At 36.1% G+C, this 21,531-nt stretch overlaps 2 protein-coding genes across 5 annotated transcripts in view; one reads left to right on the top strand and one right to left on the bottom strand.

Annotated features, from left to right (window-relative positions):
- Positions 1–19,382, top strand: part of MIS18BP1 (MIS18 binding protein 1) — a 48,949-nt gene extending 29,567 nt beyond the window's left edge. For both annotated transcript variants that reach the window (XM_061159234.1, XM_061159233.1), the window contains exons 10-15: positions 6,445–6,617; positions 7,388–7,545; positions 8,982–9,130; positions 14,773–14,860; positions 18,333–18,387; positions 18,570–19,382. In XM_061159234.1, the coding sequence (XP_061015217.1) occupies positions 6,445–6,617; positions 7,388–7,545; positions 8,982–9,130; positions 14,773–14,860; positions 18,333–18,387; positions 18,570–18,673 (727 nt within the window). In that variant the 3' untranslated portion in view covers positions 18,674–19,382. The remainder of the gene's footprint in view (positions 1–6,444; positions 6,618–7,387; positions 7,546–8,981; positions 9,131–14,772; positions 14,861–18,332; positions 18,388–18,569) is intronic.
- Positions 1–21,531, bottom strand: part of FANCM (FA complementation group M) — a 92,585-nt gene that overhangs the window by 9,916 nt on the left and 61,138 nt on the right. The window lies entirely within an intron of this gene.

Here is a 21,531-nt window from a genome sequence, read left to right as displayed (position 1 = left end):
ATCCAGATTGCTAAACTTTCTCCATATCATCAATAAAGCTGTCTCACTTTCTTATCATTTATGTGTTTACTAGAGTAGCATTTTTAATTTCCTTCAAGAACTTTTTTCCTTTGCATTCACATTTGGCTAACTCTTGCAAGAAGCCTAGCTTTCAGCCTACATCAGCTCTTGACATGCCTTCTTCAGTAAGCTTAATCATGTTTATCAGTTAAATTTGCTTTCTTAGATACATACAGTTCTTGGTTCCCAAACAATAACAGTACCATCACAGGTCACCATAACAAATATAATAATAATGAAAAAGTTTGAAATATTGTAAGAATTACCAAATGTGACAGAGACCTATAGTAACCAAATGCTGTTGGAAAAATGGTGCCAATAGACTTACTTGACAGAGGGTTGCCATAGGCGTTGAATTTGTTCAAAAAATAAAACCCCAGTAAAGAAAAGAGCAGTAAAACGAGATATGCCTGTGGAGCCTTTTTCTTGACACTGCTCTTTTTCAGACCTTTAATGCCTTTTGCCTGAACTTTGGAAGTAGCTTTGTATTTGTATACAACTCCAGATTAGTTGTAATGTATTGTGTGGTTCTAACAAGTCAAAACCCTTCGCTTGCATTCTTACTGATCTTCAAACTATATAAAGATTCTTCTGCCTTACATTGAGAGCAATAGTTGACTTCAGTTATCCTTTTTCAGCTGTATCCCCCATTATTTCCTTTACTGTGTGTTCAGATCACCTAAGGGTATTCTGAAATGCCTGAACTGCAGAAATGCCAGTTCTCAGTAAGATAAGTAAGCATACTCCACTGTTTCTTCTACGCAGATATAAACACCTGAACAGAATGCTTGGAACTGCTTTTGTTTATGCAGAAAGATAAATAATAGCAGTTGATTGGGAAAGACTAGAATTTTAAGAACCACCAAACTGGAAGTGAAGTTCTAGTTTTTCCTGTGATATTCCCCCAAGCTAGACTCAAGACCACCCAAAACCAGGAAGTGTGCATTGAGGCAAGACAGAGAGAGTTCATAGAGAAGCCCTTTGGCTCTGGCTTGAGCAGGAAAGGGGATCACTGCCACTCAGAACCAGGAGAGGAAAGCGCTGTTTGCTTTTCTCCTTTCCCTCATAACCCAGTACCCATACAGTCCAGCAGGGGTAAACTTCACAGCAGCAGTCGGGGCCCACACACACGTAAAACTCAAGAAGTATGAACCTTTCTCTCCAGTTAGAGTAATTCTGCAGTTTTCTCGTCTGTCCTCTGCCTGGCATTGGAGCAAGATGCAGCTGTATAAAGTGTGCAGCAAAGCTGGTAACTAAAACCCCTGATTTCTGCCAGAGAAGCAAAAACAGAACTCTAGGGAACCAAAAACTGCAGAGGGACGAGCTAGGGAACGTAACCTGAGAAGGTTGTTTATGGGCTTTTGGACTTAACCTGCGTTGTCCATTTGTGGGTCTGATCCTAGACAGCATAACCAGAGGCTTTGAGAACTGAACTAATGGTAGACTACCATCCAATTTCCAGGCCATCCACCCAGTATCCAACATGCAGTATATCCTAACAGCACTGCAAGGCTTTAAAAACAGAACTAACATTGAAACTGCAACCACAGAAAACTGACTGGAATTTATAATTCAGGTTACAGCCAGGTTGGTTGCCTGTTAAAACAAAAATATTAATATTCTCTATAGAATGTATAGGGTGCTTCCCAGGTCGTGCTAGTGGTAAAGAATCCACCTGCCAATGCAGGAGACAGAAGAGACGCAGGTTCAATCTTTGGGTTGGGAAGATCCCCTGGAGTAGGAAATGGCACCCCACTCAGTATTGTAGCCTGGAAAATTCCATGGGCAGAGGAACCTGGCAGGCTACAGTCCATGGGACTGCAAAGAGTTGGACATGACTTAGTGAACATACCAAACTAGCATAGAGTGTAAGACCCAGAATTTCCTATTTCAAAATGCCTTGGAAATAATCCTGAATTACTTAACATATAAAGAACAATGAAAATTTCAATTCACATGCAATGATGTCATTCAAAAAGACGTGAATGATGGCATGACACAGAGGTTGGAATTATCTGATAAGATTCTGAAGCAGGAATATAAAAACACTTTAGACCTGCCTTCTTGGCATAGTGAGCAGCATGTCAGTCTCATAAAAAACACTTCAGGACTAAAAGCAATCATTCTTGAACAGAAATTTATAATGTCTCAACAAGAAGTAGAAGGTATAAAGAAAGCTCAAATGGAAATTTTAGAACTGAAAAATGAGATAATCAAAATTAAAAACTCATTCGGTAGACTCAATAGCAGAATAGAGATGAGAGAGGAAAAGAGGCAATATCAGGAATGGAGGAATAGGAAGGAGATGGCAGTTCTCTGGGTGAATATAATAGACTATTTTCCTCTTGAGTTCTTTTAAGTATTTAATGGTTTAAAGCAAATATATTGTATGATGGAATTTTTAAATATTTGTAAATGTAATACAGAAGATAACTATAACAAAAAGGAAGGAGGAAGACACTTGTATGATGGTTAGATTTTACTTGAAGCTGTAAGATATTGATTCAAAGTAGACTGTGCAGTATGTATATAGTAAACATCAGAGCATCCACTAAAAAACTACACAGATATCTTCAAATATATAATAGATAAAATACTTTTTAAAAAAGGCAGAAAAAGAAATAGAAGATGGGGAGCAGAGAAAAACAATTGCATTAATTATGTTAATAATTTAAATGCACCATTTAATAGATTGTCAGAATGAATTTAAAAACACAATCCCACAATGTGTGATATAAAAGAAACACTTCAAATACGACATAGCCAACTTAATAGTGAAAGGATAGATAAATACCATGCAAACCCAATAGCTAGCTGGAGTGGCTATGCTAATACTGATCAAAGATTTCAGTATGAAGAAAATATCAAGGGTAAAGCAAGACATTACAAAATAATAGAAGTGTCATTTCACGAGGAAGGCTTAATCCTAAATGTGTATGCACTGAAAAAAAACTCAAAATACAAGAATCAAAATCTGAAAGAACTAAAAGGAAAGTTGTTATTCAGTTGCTCAGTTGCGTCCAACTCTGTGACCCCATGGACTGCAACACACCAGGCTTCCCTGTCCTTCAGGAATGTACTGAACTGAAAAGAGTCATACGCATAATTATAGTTGGAGACTTCAGTGTTCTTCTCTTGGTAATTAACAGAACTAGTAGACAGGAAATTAGTGAAGGTGTAGGAGAACTCAACAACATTATCAACCAACTGTATCTAGCTGACATTTTAGAATAGTGTACCTAACAGTAGGGAAAGAATATTCTTTCCAAGGATAGGTGAATTATTCACCAAGATGAACACTTATTAGATCATAAGACAAATGTTAACAAATTGAAAATAACTGAAGTTATACAAAGGGTATTTGTTGGCCATAACTAAATTAAACTACAAATCAATAAAGGAAAAATATTCCAAATGCTGGAAAAATAAATAACACACCTGTATATAATCCATGGGTCAAAGAGGAAGTCTCAAGGGAAAAGATTCTGAACTGAACAAAGAAGGAAATATATCAAAATTTGCAGTGTGAGCCCATAAACATTATAGATTGATTTTACGTAGCTCATTTCTCTTCCTGATTTTCACAGCCCTGTTTGCATAAAGGCAATCATGGTACAATCTGAACAGTGAATGAACTACTAAGTAATAAAAAGGAAAAACAATCCATTCTTGTAACCATTTGAATTAATTTCAAAGGTATTATGCTGAGTGAAAAAAGCCAGCCCAAAAGGTTACATATTATATGATTCCATTTATATGATGTTCTGGAAAAGACAGAACTAAAAAGAAAGAAAATGGATCAGGGATTTCCGGTGGTTGTAGTGGTGAACCACAAAGAGGTGGGACCAGAAGTTTTTTTTCCCCCAGTCTGATGGAGCTGTTTTGTATCTACATGTATATGTTAAGATTCAGAGAACCATACCCAAAAGGACAATTTTACTATAAACTTAAAATGTTTTGTAAGTGCCTAGAGTGCATACTATTATAATATTCTGATCTGGAAGACTTGGGCTTGGGTTACGATTCTCTAGTTTTTTTCACAACTCTGACCTGCAGCCATTTCTTTGAAGTTTACCAGACTATAAATATGAATTATTTACCATTCCGTAGCCATACGACTGAGCAGCAGCAGCAGCAGCCATATGCAGTTTCTTTGTCTTCATTTCTTTGCCAATATTGTTGCCTCATTTTCTCCTGTTATATTTTTATCCATCCCTCAAATTTCATCTCACATGTCACTTCTTCCCTGTAACCTTTCCTTGTTATTACCCCTTCCTACTTTCCACTCAATTAGATGTAATACTTTATTCTTACAAACAACATAAAGCAATTCTAATGCTGACGCAAAATAATCACATAAGGAGCTTTGGAAAATGCAAGGACTGTCACCCCAGTCCTACTGAATTGAAATCTTCAGGAATACAGTCTATGGATCTGTTTGCTTATTTTTACTTGATTCCTTAAATTTTGCTATAAGCTCCTTAAGTGATTCTTACTTGCAGCCCACTATTTTATACCCCTCATCATGCTTATAGCCTAGTAGGGTAGACAGATACTTAGCAAATAATCCCTGTAAGAGGTTTATGAGAATATTTTTCTGGAAAATGACTTTGTTTAGGTAGATACCAGAACTAAGATTTGAAGGATAAATAAGTATTCAAGCCAAAGATTCAGGATAAGTACATTTTAAATTAAAACCAAGTATATAGAGGTAGAAAGTAAGAGAGAATATTTAAAAATACTAAAAGGCCAAAATGACTGGCATACAGAAAGTGAGGGAAGAACAGTAGAGGATGAGAACTGATAGGCAAGGAATAGAATAGGTCCTACTTGGTTTTTATGCTAAGAATGATGAAGTGATTTTTTAAAAAGAAAATGTTTATTTGGCTTTATTGGGTCTTAGTTGTGGCATGAGGGATCTAGTTCCCTGACCAGGGATCAAACCCAGGCCCCCTGCATTGGGAGCTTGGATTCTTAGCCACTGGACCACCAGGGATCCCAATGAAATGATTTTTAAGTAGGACTGGAGTAATATGATTACATTTGCCTTTTTAAATTACTTAGATTGACTAGAGGAGATATGTTAACTACAGAATGATTTCATATTAAATGGATTAAGTATTTTTACTATAACAAACTAGTCCTTTTAGGCAATCCTAGACTTGCATGCTAGCTGTGTATACAAATAGGGAACTTTGAGCCCCCTCCCTGTAGTTCTCCACTTGAGAACATGTGTGGAATGATTAATTATGCAAAAGTAGAACATTCATTAACAAGTTCAGTGCTCTTAGTACTTGTTCTCTGTTCTCCTTTTATGTATGGAATAAGTGGTATTCTGTAGTTAGATCATATCTATTCACAAAAGTTGACTCTTAAATATTTAATACAAATTGAATATTTTTATTCAATTTGTCATTATTAAAAATTATATAAACTAAAATTTACTAGAAACAAACTCTAAACTCATCACTTCCTAAATATTTTACTATATTTTATTCTTATCTGTGCCCTTGAGGTATTTAATGTCTGTCATATCTGTATGGTAGAAATTCTGTATAACTGGTAGCTTGAAATAAGCCACAATAGAAGTATTTACAATATGGAAGTTGACAAACACCACAAACAGGGCTTTTTAACCCCAGAGAACTAGTTGTTAAATTTTTTCCAGCATGATACTGCATAGGTTAATTGGTGAGTTAAATAGACCTTTTCTGGCAGAACTATTAATATCAGCCTAACCACAATATATAAAATCTATTGGGAGTTGGGGAGGTATGTATACCAGGTTCTAAATAATCATTTACAATGAAATTTTAGAATGTAACTCAATTGTTAAATTGGGAAACTACCTTATATTGACTTCGTTTTTTTCTATTTCAATTTTCATTTCCCTCAGTTAAGTACTATACATAAAATACTGAGTTCTATAAATTAAAATAGAGTAAAAGCAAGCATAACACTTTTTAGTAAGAGTTTGTAACCTGGAGTATACAGAACCCAAGAACCTGTCTTCCTATATACTTAGCACCAGTAAGATTCATGCATTGGTGCAGAAAAGTTAATCATGCTAGAGCCCCCACCTCCCACCCCCAAAAATCTAATCATTTCTTAGCTGGACTTAGGAAAATATGTTGAAAGACTGGGCATAGTTTTTCAGGTTTGATAGAATACAACAAAATTGAAGGCATCTGCTAGATACATAAACTCACATCTTCATATTAGAGTAAGAATTATTAAGTGTAGGGAATACTAACTTCTTCCCAAATAGTTATCTAGAATGATTTTGATAAAATTCCTGATTTAGCGGCATCCCTTCACTTCAATAAAAGGTTACTTTTAATTAGTTGAATTTCTTGTTCTTTAACTGGTTTTGGTCTTCTGTAGTGCTGTTGCATCTCTGCCAAAGCACAAGCCTGGTTTCTGGTCAGACGTAGCTACGGCTGTAGGTTCTCGATCTGCGGATGAATGCCAGAGGAAGTACATGGAAGATCCCCGAGGAAAAAGATTTCAGAAACATGACACCAAGAAAAAGCCAGCCAACCCCAAAGGCCAAGATGGTAACCTTTATAGCAAATAAGTTTTTTCCTAGTTCTCAATATTGATTTCTGATCACTCATTAGATGTAATTTATGTTTATCCATGGGTCTTCTAATAGGTGGATTTTGTTTTTATAATTTTAAAGCTAGAAACAACTCCAAAGATCATCTGTTTAATTTTTTAAGTCTGACCTAGCTACTTACTTGTATTAATCGTAACCTTAGCAGCCTTGTGCTTTGAGTTTGTTCTAGGAAATCTGCAGTTGGATTGAGAGATTCCAACAACTGGGTTATTTTTCTAAGTTAAATTTGAGGCCACTTTGTTAGGGTCCCTTAGTAATTCATAAGAAAACTCATAAGAATAAGTTTAGTGTATAGTCCCCAGGAGTACACATTCCTGGCCAGGTTTACGTCAGAGAAGTCTTATACGAAGCTTTAGGGAACATTCAGTATCCCTGTCCTAATTCAATAAGGTTTATATTTTAGCAAGACAATAGGGTAGACAATCAGCAAGGGAAATCTAAGGTAACTTCCCTCACAGATAAAGAACCTTTCCAACCACACCCTGCCTAATCGAAATGTAATTTCTTCTTGAGTATTTTTGTAATCTAATCATATTGCCCGAATCCCAGTGTAGAGTCACTTGTTATTTAGGAGGCTTGGAAATATTAACAGATGCTGAGTTTATTTAATATGAATATACAGTTTAGATTTTGCAAAGGCTGTTAACTTTATAGAGCAGTTACTATTCAAGACCAAATCCTTACCAAAATCTTTTGCTGACTCTTAAGGCAAGATCGATGATGCTGATAAGGAAACTATGAAGATAACTGCCAAAGTGGGAACTCTTAAAAGGAAGAAGCAGATGAGAGATTTTCTTGAACAGCTGCCAAAAGATGACCATGATGATTTTTTCAGTGCAACACCTTTGCAGCGTCAAAAAATACTGGTAAGAGTCTTAAATGTAGAAATCATTGTTTTCTTTATATTGACTTTGGTATCTTTCATTTTTATTTAGGGTTAGTGTTCATCCCTAATATTTAGGCCAAGGACTGATAGCCTCCACAGATATGCTAGAGTAGAGTGTGAGTGGAGTATAAGAAGCAGTCTGCCAGTCATGGTGTTCTCCTCAGTGGCCAGGGTCTACCCTTCAGTGGGGTCCAGAAGTAATTTGCTTAAAGAACCCCTTAGAATGCTTAGAAAACCCAGAAATAGGCCAAGCACATATATTTAAAATTTATATGCAGTGAGGCAGAGTTTAAGAAGGGGGGTGACCAGTATGGATTATTACCTACTGCATAGTAAATTCAGAGGAGGGATTACATGGCAGCATAAAATTGACAGATTTGAATGTATACAAGAATTTTTATACTAACAGAATGAAAAAACCACATAACTAAAAACTTCAGTGATTGGGATAAAATATTTGCAATATATAAAAACAGTAAGAACTCATTCAGATGTTACTGGAATAATAAAAAGTATCAAGCTCACAGGGGAAAAAAGTAGGCAAGAAAAAAATTCAGAAGGCTCACACTTGGGGTAATTTTTCCATCTACCCATTTCACAGTGTTGTTAAATTATCCAGTTTTAAAAGGCTACTTAGAACTTAGTGACAATATGATCTGGGGCCCCTTTTTACTTAGACAGGTTATAAAGGGAAGTATTTTAAAGGAGCCATCTGAGGCTCCTACTGTGTTCTCTGCACAAAAACACTGATCCTTTAGGCATTGTGCCCTTTATATTATTCCCCCCATCATTTCAGGTTCTATCTATGTTTTGTCCTAAGTGCAACAGTAGCAGTATTTTAAAAGCAAAAATAATAAAATAGAAACAGAAACCCACTTTTTCTAAGGTTTTAATATGAAAGTAAGTAAAATTTTAATTAAAAGATTAAATTATTTATTGGAAATATATACACCCAAAAAGTTTAATACTGCTTGAGTATCTGCTAAGTACCAAGCGTACACAGTAAATCAGGTGTACTTTCGCTTTGTTCTCTGTGCAGAGGCCAGTATACTTGGCCCACAGGCCGCATCTGGCCTATCAGCTGTGGCTGCCTTCCTGCTTCCGCAGTGGGATTGAGCAGTGGGACAAAGACTGTGTAGACCATAAAACCTAAAATATTTTCTGACTCTACAGAAAATATTTGCTGTCCTTTGGCCTATGCAATACTAGAAATGTGTGTCATTTCCATTTTACACAGTAGAAACCAAGTATTTTAGAGACCAAGGCTCTGTTCTCTACCTACTAATATTTTAATTATCTCAGTTGTGAAGTTATAAGAAGGAAAATAACATAATCCCTCCCCCCAAAATACAATTTGTGATAATGAGGAATTCTGTTTTTATGGGTGCCTGTTGGTAATACATATTTGCTTTTTAGTTACCAAGTTTCCAGGACAGTCAAGAAGGGGATGATATTCTGCCAAATATGGACAGAAATCCAACAACTCCATCATCAGTTATCTTTCCACTGGCAAAAACTCCCCAGTGCCATCATGTCACGCCTGGCATGCTGGACTCTATAAACAGGTAAGTGTTTGTGCACATGGAACTGTGATTCTCTGCAGCAGCTTTTAACATCCCATGTTGAAGACAGTAGATGTCAGTAATTAGAGAAGCCACCATTATTTTAAAAAAACAAGAAAGAATGGTTCCTAGAGGTCAGAGGTGGATAGTCTCTGCAAGTATAGGTGTTTTCAGTATTGTCAGTACACTCCTCACACTCTGCCTTAGGATAAATTCCAAATGGGTCCAAGTTTTGCATGTAAAAATTAAACTATATCTTTAGAAAACTGTGGAGAAGTATTTCATAATCTTAGAAGTCCCAGAAGCCACTAACAAAAAGTATGATAAAGTCAGCCATATAGAAAATAAAGTTTTAGTTGGTACCAACCATCATAAACAGTCAAAAGACAAATGAGAATCTGAGAAAAGAATTTATGGAACTTAAAAAAAAAAGAATTTATGGAACTTACCACAGGAAAAAAGGCTAACTTCCCTGTTACAACACTCCTACCAATTAACAAGAAAAGGAAAGCCATTCTCACACATTACTTGTGAAAAGGTAAATTAGTTCAGTCCCTGAAAGTGGTATGTTGTTGATATCTATCAAAATTATAAATTCATATACTCTCTGACCTAGCAGTCCTACTTCTAGAATTGTGATTTTTCAGCTAATTTGTTGCAGTATTGCTTATAATGACAAAAGGCTGGAAACAACTCAAATGTCCATCAATTAGGGACCAATCAAATTCTGCTACATTATGTAGCCATAGAAATTAATGAGAAATTCTTTGTGTACTTATGGTAAGATATTCAAGATATATTAAATGAAAAAAAGGGGGACTTCCCTGGCAGTCCAGTGGTTAAGACTCCACAGCTCCCAGTGCAGGGGGCGTGAGTTTGATCCCTGGTGGGAGAATTAAGATCTGCATGCCGCAAGCACAGCCAAAAAATAAAAAAATAAATGAAAACCGTTAGATGTAGTTAATGTGTTATCATTTGTGTAAATAGGGGCTCTGTGTGTGTATCCTTGTATGTATGTGTGTGTATACACACATGTAATTGCTTTTATTTGATCAAATATCTCTGAAAGGATACATAAGCAACTGAAAACATTGGTGATCTTTCAGGAAGACAAACTAAGATAACTTGGGACAAAAAAGAAGACTGAATTCCACACTATGTGAATATAAACGTATTTTGAAATATAAATAAATAAGAAGTGGTATGGGTGGCCAACAATCAAATAACATAGGGGGAAAATGGAAAATGGTAAGGTGGCCTGAAAATAGACTATTCATTTGGCAGTTCAGCAGGCCAGCACTGATCTTGATAAGAGCAGTTTTCATGGGGTGTGAGAGAGCAAAGCCATATGATCAAAACTGGGAGGAAAAAAAACCATTCAGTATTCTCATGAAGCTTAGTGAAAATTTGAATTTGCATTTACTTAGCAAAAATATAATTTTCCCTAGCAATCCAGAAATTATTTTTTGTTCATTTTTAAATAAGTATTTACTACAAGTAAAAGTATATTAAGCATATAATTTTTTTAAATACTTCAGAATTTATTTTATTGAAGTATAGTTGATTTACAGTGTTGTCATTTTCTTCTGTACACCAAAGTGACTGTCTGTGAGTCTATTTCTGTTTTATAGATAGGTTCATTTGTGTCATGGATTCCACACATAAGTGATTTCATGTGGTATTTGTCTTTCTCTGTCTCACTTCACTTAGTATGATAATATCTAGGTCCATCCATGTTGCTGCAAATGGCACTATTTCATGCTTCTTTTTATGGCTGAGTAGTATTTCACTGTATATGTGTACCATATCTTTTTTTTTTTTTTTTTACCATATCTTTTTTATCCATTCATCTGTCAGTTGACATTTAGGTTGCTTCCATGTTTTGGCTATTGTGAATAGTGCTGCTATGAACATAGGGGGTGTATGTGTCTTTTTGAATTATAGTTTTGTCTGGATATATGCCCAGGAGTGGAATCGCTGGATCATATGGCAACTCTTTTCAGTTTCTTGAGGAACCTCTATACTGTTCTCCATAGTGGCTGTACCAATTTACATTCCTACCAACAGTGCAGGAGGATTCTCTTTTCTCCACATTCTCTCCACCACTTACTTGTAGATTTTTAAATGATGGTCATTCTGACCAATGGGAGGTAGTACTCATTGTAGTTTTGATTTGCATCTAATAACTAGCAAGGTTGAGCATTTTTTCATGTGCATTTGTATGTCTTCTTTGGAAAAATGTCTCTTTAGGTCTTCTGTCCATTTTTTGATTGGGTTGTTTTGTTTTTTCCTTGTTGAGTTGTATGACCTCTTTGTATATTTTGGAAATTAACCCTTGTTGGTCACACCATTTGCAGCTGTTTTCTCCCAGTCTGTAGGCTGTCTTTTTGTCTTGTTGATGGTTTCCTTTGCTGTACCAAAGCTTGTAAGTTTGATTAGGTCCTATTTGTTTAACTTTGCTTTTATTTCTATTGCCTTGGGAGACTGATCTAAGAAAATATTGGTATGATTTATGTCAGAGAATGTTTTGCCTATGTTCTCATCTGGGAGTTTTATGGTGTCATGTCTTATAAGTCCTTAAGCCATATTTTTATGCATGGTGTGAGGGCGTTTTCTAACTTGATTTACATATGGCTGTCCAACTTTAACATCACTTATTGAAGAGAATGTCTTTTTTCCATTGTATATTCTTGCCTCCTTTGTCAAAGATTAATTGACTGTAGGTGTGTGAGTTTATTTCTGTGGCACATATAATTTTGGACAGATTTTGGTAAGAACTTTGGCCAAATCATTAGCTTTAAGATATTCATTCCTTTGGCCCTTTAATTTTATTTCTAAGGAAATAAGAATTTGGGCAAGTATGAGCGTACACTTGTATGAACAAAGACATTCATCACAAAACAATACTGAAATTTTGAAAGTGACCTAACAGTCCAATCATAAGGAAAGTTAAGAAATTAGGATTTGTCCATATAATAGAATAATGTGTAACAATTTAAAATGATGTCTTCAACACAGATAGCCAACAAACACATGAAAGGATGCTCAACATCACTAGTTATTAAAGAATGCGAGAGTACAGTGAGATATCACATCATACCAGTCAGAATGTCCATCTTTAAAGATCTAGACAGTATATGCTGGAAAGGATATGGAGAAAAGGGAACCCTCTTGCACTGTTGGTGGGAATGTAAATTGATACAGCCATTATGGAGAACAGTATGGAGATTTCTTAAAAAAACTAAAAATTGAGGTACTTCCCTGGCATTCCAGTAGTTAAGACTCTGAGCTGCCAATGCAGAGGGCACAGGTTCGATTCCTGGTCAGGGAATTAAGATCCCACATGCTGCATGGTGCAGCCAAAAAAAAAAACAAAACCTAAAAACTGAAACTACCATGTAGTTCAGCAATCCCACTACTGAGCATATACCCAGAGAAAACTGTAATTCAAGTAGACACATGCACCCCAGTGTTCACTGCAGCGTTATTTACAGTGGCTAGGACATGGAAACAAATGTCCATTAACAGAGGAGTGGATAAAGATGTGATATATATATATACAAGGGAATATGACCATAAAAAGGAATGAAATTGGGTCATTTATAGAGACAAGGATGGACCTAGAGACTGTCATACAGAGTGAAGTCAGTCAGAGAAAAGAATATTGTATGTTAACACATAAATATGGGATCTGAAAAAATTGGTAGAGACCAGCAGTTCCCAAAATTTTTGACACCAGGAGCAAGTTTTGTAGAAGACAGTTTTCCACAGACCTGGGGGTGGGTGGAGGGTGGAATGGTTCAGGCAGTAATGTGAGCAATGGGGAACCGAAGTGGAGCTTCACTCACTCACCCGTCCCTCCCCTCCTCCTGTGCAGCTTGGTTCCCAACAGGTCATGGACCATTACAAGTCCCAGGCCCTCTGCTTGGGGAACTCCTGATATAGATGGGTCTCATTTACAAAGTGAAATAGAGACACAGATATAAAGGACAAACATGGATACCAAGGGGGGAGGGTGGTTGGATGAATTGGGAGACTAGGTTTGACATATGTGCACTATTGACATTATGTTTAAAGTAGATAGCTAATGAGAAACTACAGGTATAGTACAGAGAACTCTGCTGAATGTTCTGTGGTGACCTAATGGAAAGGAAATCCAGAAAAGGGTTGGGGGGTGTGTGTGTAGCTAAAGGAAATACAAAAAGGGTGTGTGTGTGTGTGTGTGTGTGTGTGTGTATAGCTGACTCACTTTGCTCTACAGTAAGAACTAACACAACATTGTAAAGCACCTATACTATTGGGAGGTGTGTGTGTAGCTAAAGGAAATACAAAAAGGGTGTGTGTGTGTGTGTGTGTGTGTGTATAGCTGACTCACTTTGCTCTACAGTAAGAACTAACACAACACTGTAAAGCACCTATACTCCAATCCCAGTTTAAGAAATAAAACTACATTACATACAGTATGATCCCAGTTTTGTAACATGTATTCATAGGAGATAGGAAATTCCTTAACCAAAAACACCAGCCATTAAATGTAGACTGTAGGATTACACTGATGTGGATTGTGATACTGTTCTTTTAATATATATCACTTTCACAATTATAGAAAATGGCTTTTTTTCCTTACAGAGCACAAGATTGACTCATACCAAGAATATATTTTGTAAAACTTTATTTTTAAAAAACAAGTTTCCTAGACCTCTTTAATCTCTAGACTTCACCAACTCTAGTAGTTAGCTCCCTTTTCATAACAATTTTAAGCAATTCAACGGTATTTTTTTTTATCACTCCCAAAGTATCTGTACAGGACAGCAGTTTTGTGAGGTGCCAATCCTGAACAACTGGCTAGGCTCATTCATGTACTGCGCAGCAGTGCTTGTAGTTCACATTAATATCTTAATATATATCACATATTTATATATTTCTTACACATCATACCTTTAAGGTTGCCAAATAGTCATAAAGGAATGGATAGTCAATCATGAAGGGACTTGAAGCCTAGAGTGAAAATTTGTCCAAAGTAATTGTTGGGGAAACTGAGAACAACATTCTATGTGGCTTCGGTTTTCATCTGTAAATTATGAGTCAGGTGTATTTGCTAAGGATGAGAGGGGAAAGAGGTAAGGTTAAAAAAATTTTTTTGTTAACATCTTAGTTGGTATAAGAAACATGTAACGATGTAGAAATAAAAGGCTTATGAGCCAAACTGAATCTCAACACAATTGCAAGGCATAAATTAATGGAGAGTTTTCATCACCATGCATATCCTTAAAGTGGTAACTTTAAGATTCAACCCGGATAGGGAAGGAAGACATGAACAAGAGAAAGGAGTGAAAGGTATAACAAAAGGGAATCAATGGACAAGATGTCTTAGTGAGTTTAGGAAGACAGGCAGCAAGATAGAGACTAGAAAGAGCAGATGGGACAATGGACAATGAGTAAACCATCATTTTTCAGAACAGTCTTATAGGGTTGAAGCATTTTGTCCATCTCCATTGGTACACAATTGTCTTTTTAAAAATGGACTATAAAATATACTTTTAATGTACAGAAACATTTTAAGTTAATATTGTCAATTGCTGTTCAATCTGTGGATTAAAGTATGGTGATTAATGTTAATTTGAAATTATTTTATATTTAAACAGGAATGATTGTGATAAATATGTTTTTCGTATGCAAAAAACCCATAAAAGTAAAGGTGGCACTACCTGGGGCAATATCAAGAAAAAAACAGTAAGTATTTTCCTTTGTTGGGGCTTCCCAGTACCTAAGCGGTAAAGAATCTGCCTGCTATGCAGGAAACACAGGAGACATATTTTAGATCCCTGGGTCGGGAAGCTACCCTGGAGGATGGCATAGCAACCCACTCCAGTATTCCTGCCTGGAGAATCCCATGGACAGAGGAGCCTGGTGGGCTATGGTCCATAGGGTTGCAAAGAGTCGGACTCGACTGAAATGACTGAGCATGCATGCATCTGTTGAACAACTATAATACCCGGCAAATTGTTGGCGTTATAAGTTATGTAACAACCCCTGCCTTCACACTGATTATAGCCTAATATAAGTAAATTATAATATGAGGCTATGAGTGAGGTTAGCACGTAAGTGCTATAGGATTACAGATGGCAGTTCACAGACTGGAGCATTTGAGTAAGGTGACAATTTTCATTTGAGGAGTCAAGCAGGATGGGAGAAACACATATAGGTTAGAGAAGGACATTTCAAGCAAGACACAGCAGCATAATATCTATTCAGTGATTGAGGAATAATCCATACTGATTGAGTTATGATTGTCATAGAACAAGAAATTTCATTACAGATTCAAAATACTCTATACAGATTTCAAAATTTTTTCAGATTCAGCTACTTGATTTTGTATGTGTATGTGTGTATTGTATGTATTTCAATATTTAAAATCTAATTACAGAAAAATTTTAACTCAATATTGCCTTTGAGTGATCTAAATTTTAATTTCTAATTTAATTTGAATAATTTATATCCAGATAAAACTGTAAGTATTCAGGAAAAGCTAGTTCACCTCAGATTTCCTCAAAGTAAATAGCCAGTCTTAGAGAATGATAATGTATGGGGTAAAAGAGGAGACTACCTTATTCCCTGAGGGTGTATTCCTTCAAACCAGGTTATGGCCATCTTTTCTTCCCCTCACCCATGTTGAAGTATTTATATAGGACACCTGCTAGAGTATAGTTCCTCTCAGAGAGTCTCTAAACATTGGGATTACCTAACCAGATCTAATCTTTATAGGCTTTATTTGTCCACAGGAAATGGTTGATAACTCTGGGAACCTTGGTTTAAAATCAGCCTGGAGACTATAAATTCTTCAAAAGAAACTTCTACTCTGCAATTGAAAATGTGGGCAAACTCCCTTGCAGTGTTTGAGTCCCTTTTTCCAATTCCACATTCCTTACAAGAATGAAATTTTGGCTTCATTTATAGCCACTGGGTCAGGATAGAGCAAAGGGTTTGGTATTAAAAGTTCTGATTTCATAGTTTGACTCCATACCAGCTTTATGACAAGGCAAGCTACTTGAGCTTTCCAGTCTCATTAATATATGATGTGAAGTGGGGATCATGATGATATCATATCATTTAGGATCTCCACTGCCTTGTTGATTTTCTGTGTTGAAGATTAGTTCATTGATTTAGTGGGGTGTTAAAGTCTCCTACTATCATTGTATTCCCGTCAGTTCTCTTTCTGTCTGTTGTTCACTCGCTAAGTCGTGTCCGATTTTGCAACCCCTTGGACTGCAGCACACCAGGCCTCCCTGTCCTTTACTGTCTCCCAGAGTTTGCTCTAACGCATGTCCATTGAGCCGGTGATGCCATCCAACCATCTCATCTTCTGTTGCCCCCTTCTGCTCCTGTCCTCAATCTTTCCCAGCATCAGGGTCTTTTCCAATGAGTCAGTTCTTTGCATCAGGTGACAAAGATCCTTTAGCTTCAGGATCAGTCCTTCCAATGAATATTCAGGGTTGATTTCCTTTAGGATTGACTGATTTCATCTTGCAGTCCAAAGGACTCTCAAGAGTCTCTCCAGCACCACAGTTCAAAAGCATCAATTCTTCAGCACTCAGCCTTCTTTATTGTCCAACTCTCACATCCATACCTGACTATTGGAAAAACCATAGCCTTGACTATACAGATCTTTGTCAGCAAAGGGATGTCTCTGCCCTATTAGTATTTGTTTTATGTATCTGGATGCTCCTCTATTGGGTGCATTGTGTTGATGACTGTAATATCCTCTTGTATTGTAATGATCCTTTTATCATTACAATAGTGCTAGTAGCTTGCCTTCTTTATCTTTCTTTATAGCTTTTGTTTTAAAGTCTACTTTGTCTGATATGAGTATTGCTCCCCCCAACCCCCTCTTCACTCCCCCCACCCACCCGGCTTTCTTCCCATTTCCATTTCATGAAATGTCCTATGTGCCCTAAAGTGGGTCCTATGTGCCCTAAAGTGGGTCCTCTTGTAGGCAGCATGCTGTAGGTTCTTCTTTTTTCACCCAATTTTTAATTAATTATTTTAATTGGAGGATAATTACTTTACAATATTGTGATGGTTTCTGCCATACATCGACATGAATCAGCCACAGGTGCACATGTGTTTTTTAACTGGAACGTTTAGTGCATTCACATTTAAGGTAATTATTGATAGATATATTTATTGCCATTTTTAAACCTTGTTTGCCTGTTGATTTTGTATTTTCTTATTTGTCCATTTTTGTTTTCCCTTTTGTGGTTTGATGATTTTCTTTCATATTGTGTTTGTGTTTTCTTTTTGGTTTTTATGAATCTGTTGTATGTTTGATTTGTGGTTACCTTGTTTTTCAAGTGTATTAACTCCTTCCTGTATCCACTTGCTTTAGACTGGTAGTAATATAGGCTCAAACATATTCTGGGGGAAAAAAATGTACATTTTCTTACTCTCCTCCCCTACATTTTATGATTTTGATGTCCTCTTTTAAATCTTCATATTCATCCTTTTGCTATCTATTGTGGTTATCCATTGCTTTCATGAATTTTTTTCATTTTTTAAAAAAAATCTGTGTCCTAGCTTATTTACTTTCCAGTTGTGATTTTCTTTCCTGTAGATTCTTACTTCTTTTCTGTGTGGAGAAGAACTTTCAGTATTTCCTTTAGGATAGGTTTAGCATTGCTGTAGTCTTTCAGTTTTTGCTTGTCTGTGAAATTCTTAATCTCTCCTTCTATTCTGAATTATATCCTTGCTGGGTAGAACATCCTAGTTTGCAGATTTTCCCATCAGGGCTTTGATTATATCTTGCCAATTCTGTCTGCCCTGTGCTGTCATATTTTCTTTTCTATCCTATTCCTTTTCATTTTTTAAAGATAGCCATGGCCAATAGTTTAAAAGGTACTGGTGTACATAAGCATGCATTATATACTTGAAACTTGTCATATATGTCAAATTACTCTATTAGTCAAGAATTTAAAGTACAGAGAACTCAAATTTTGCTAGTGTTATGGAATGGAATAAGTATTCAGTTGATTTTGGCAACTTTCAGGTGCTATCCTTTAACCACTATAGCATTAGTTTGTAATATTTCCTTTGGGATAAAGTATACTGAATTTTGTCTACGTTTGAAGCAATCTTCACAGGAGGTTAATTAGCAGCAAACTGTGGTATTGGAAAACTTTTCACTTAGCTAATATGAACTCTCTTGTAGTTTGAAACTGATTTTTCAACTCCACCATCAAGAAGAAAAACACCATTTAACAAAGGTAATGTACTTTTCTTTTGTAGCTCTGTTCTACTATAGGGTAGTCTCTTTATTAACACAGTATTAAAATTAATTGTTCTCAAGTGGGTAGACCTATCAATTTGTTTCCTGTAGTTATTTTCAATTTCCTTGAAATTGCTTTTAGAAATATATTAATCTTCTTTATTAAACTTCTCATTACAGAATTAGCAGAAAACTCTGGTATTGGAAAACTTTTCACAAAGGCTATGGAGTCTTTAGATGAAGAAGAGAACGATTATTATTTTTCAGATTCTGATTCTGCATAGTATAAATAAGAGAACATGTCCAGGATGTTTATCAAGAAGCAGACAGTGTATTTGTGTCTTCATCTGAAGTATATATATGTTTTCTTTATAGAAATTGCACACTCTTTTTCAAAGGTTTCATGTTTTATGTCTCTCATAAGCATCTTAGTCTGTTTAAGAAAATCATGTTCCATACAGGTTTTCTTTTTTTTTTTAAAGCATTTAAGAAAATATTACTATTGTTAAACGGAGAGATGGGGGAGAATAGAATATAGATTGTAGCTACTGAGTTCATGAAAACTTTAGGTTAGCATTTGTTACCACAAGCTTTCTCCTGATTGTTTTTCTTAAAGCTTGTGATTGGCACATCCGTGAAACCTATGTAAATTTCATTTATTGCTTTTAAGTATTTTTATTAAATAGATTGAGAAGACATTTTGTTGTATTTTTAAGCAGACATAGCAAAAATTTGGTCTCAGTATTGAAAAGACTGGATTAGACAAAACATTCAGGTTACAGATTTACTACTGTAAGAAGTCAAGTTACTATGTCATGTCATAGTAAACACTGTTTTCCTTTTGGACAGCTTCTTTAGAAATAAACATCTTTTAGCATATTCTGCCATTATGTTTTAAATTTGACATGAAAATTTTTTTCCCTCTGTTTATAGTACATCACTCACCCTTTCTCTCCAGTTAGGTTGTTCAAATAAAGTAAGTTTTTTTAAAAATAATATTCGTGTTTTGGTTGGTTTTTCTAACTGCTGGATCATAGAAAAAAATGACCTTTTTGGTTAATGGTTCAGCTCTTTCCTTGAAAAATATCAGAACTTATAGAAAAAATACATTTGTTTCTTAAGAATTTAGTCAGTAATGATCAGCTACTAAAGAACTATGGAATTCATAGAAACACAAGACTTGAATAGTGCAGGTAAAGTGAGATCACGCTCCTTTAAACTACCATGACAGTTTCTGCCACAAGTATTTTTGCTAGGTGAAGGATGAAAAAAATGAAAGGGTTATGTTAGAGTAGCTCTAAAAAAACTACTGTAGAACTTTAAGTTACAAATATTTGGTGTAATAATGTGCTGTTTGATGTTAATGGATAGTATTTTAGGAATTAGAAGGTAGTTCACTTCTATAATAGGAAACAAAAAGGGTATTTTGAAATAGCATACACTTGACGTCAACTACAATGTACCCCCACTCCCCATATTCCCTGTGACCTATCAAATCTGTTTATCCCACCTGCCAGGTACCAGGTTACTCCCATTTCTTTCCATTGGGTCATTAGATAAACTAGTAAGGTTTAAGGCAACATCCAAAGGAGACTTAAAATTGGAAGAGAAAGACTTTGAGGGCTCAAAGGCAGACAAGTTGGATTGATAACCAATAGGGTTGATAAGTGCAACCTGTGGGAATATAGAATGAGGCTGTTGCAGTTTAAAAATGGATAGAGGTCTCTACACAGCAAGCATAAGTAAATGAAATCCTCTAAGTTATGTCCCTCAAACCATGTCAATTTATGAAACACTTTGCAGCGTGCACACAGAACCTGAGGACACTGGTGTCTGCGTGGGAGAGGCTGTAGGGAGGCCATCAGTCCGCAGCAACGCGAGGTTGCTGAGGGGGCTGTGTGCTTCTGGTGGAGCTGGGGCACAGGGTTCCGCCAGACGGCCCTACCCAGTGCACCCGCTGATACCACGTAGTGTGAGAAGCAGCAACACACATGCTGGAACCGGAAAGAGAGGCCCCTTTCCTCCTAGCTGACAAAGCTTAGAATCATGCTCACTAGGGAGAAATGCTCAGAAAGTCCACTCCACCACAGCACAGTGAAACACTAAAGGATGAATTTGAACCTGAGAGATACAAGGAAAATTGCACATCAGCCAATAATTTATATCACTTCCTTTACTCTCTGTAAAGGAGAAGTTTGACAAAATTACTGAACAGCAGGAAGAAGAGATCAACTGCTTTAGAAGAATTTAGAATTTACACTGTCCCAAAGGAGCTAAGTTCACAATCAGAGTAGCTTTTTTAGTGAAAGAAAACTATCTAGTTCTTGGGTTCCTGTTAGCTAGATTTCCCAGTCTACACTTGAGTAAGTCACTTGTTTCTGTGTCTCTTATCGTCTGATAGGAAAGAGAAAAGCAATCTGAGTTAGATCAGCTTTGAAGACCATGCCAAGTCTAAGTGAAACCCTCTGCTGTTCGGTTGATTCAACTCCCCAACAATGTGTAATAGAAGATAAAAATAAGGCAGAGAATAAAGGACCTTAAGTGGGGAAACCATATATCCATAATTATAGACTGCTTTAGCACTACACTGACTAGAAGGAAGGGACTCATGTTGTAGATAATAATACGGAACCATCTTAAAATATTAGTAGCATCACAGATGCAATGTAATGGGTCACAATGAAAGCCTGCATTTGACAGCTCAACCTATACTGAAAATTTGCAACTCCAGTATATCACTTCTTTGGTATTTCAACAACAACAAAAGAAGCAGTATAGACTGGAGGTCATAGTACTAGAGTTTGACAGCTACTAGGATTCAGTTAAATTTTTGACTTTTCCTAGTTCCTGGGGCATTATCTCACAATACACCTACCACCCATACCTATTCAATATTGTATATGTATAGGAAAAAATGTTTACGACCATTAAGCTGGCAGCAGATACATCAACCTATAATGCTAACAAATGACAATGACAGCACTATAATCTTTGGAAAATTTCTAAAATACATCTTTCACTCTAGCTTTTATTTCTTCACAGCACCTTAAACAAACTTTTTATTCAATAAGAAAGTTTCATTATCTAATTAACCAAAATAATTATTAAACACACGTTTTCAAAATTTACATATTCTATATAA

This window comes from Dama dama, chromosome 13, assembly GCF_033118175.1.
Source record: "Dama dama isolate Ldn47 chromosome 13, ASM3311817v1, whole genome shotgun sequence".
Taxonomy (NCBI): domain Eukaryota; kingdom Metazoa; phylum Chordata; class Mammalia; order Artiodactyla; family Cervidae; genus Dama; species Dama dama.
The sequence above is the reverse complement of the archived record's forward strand: the minus strand, read 5'-3'. Positions and strand labels throughout refer to the sequence as shown.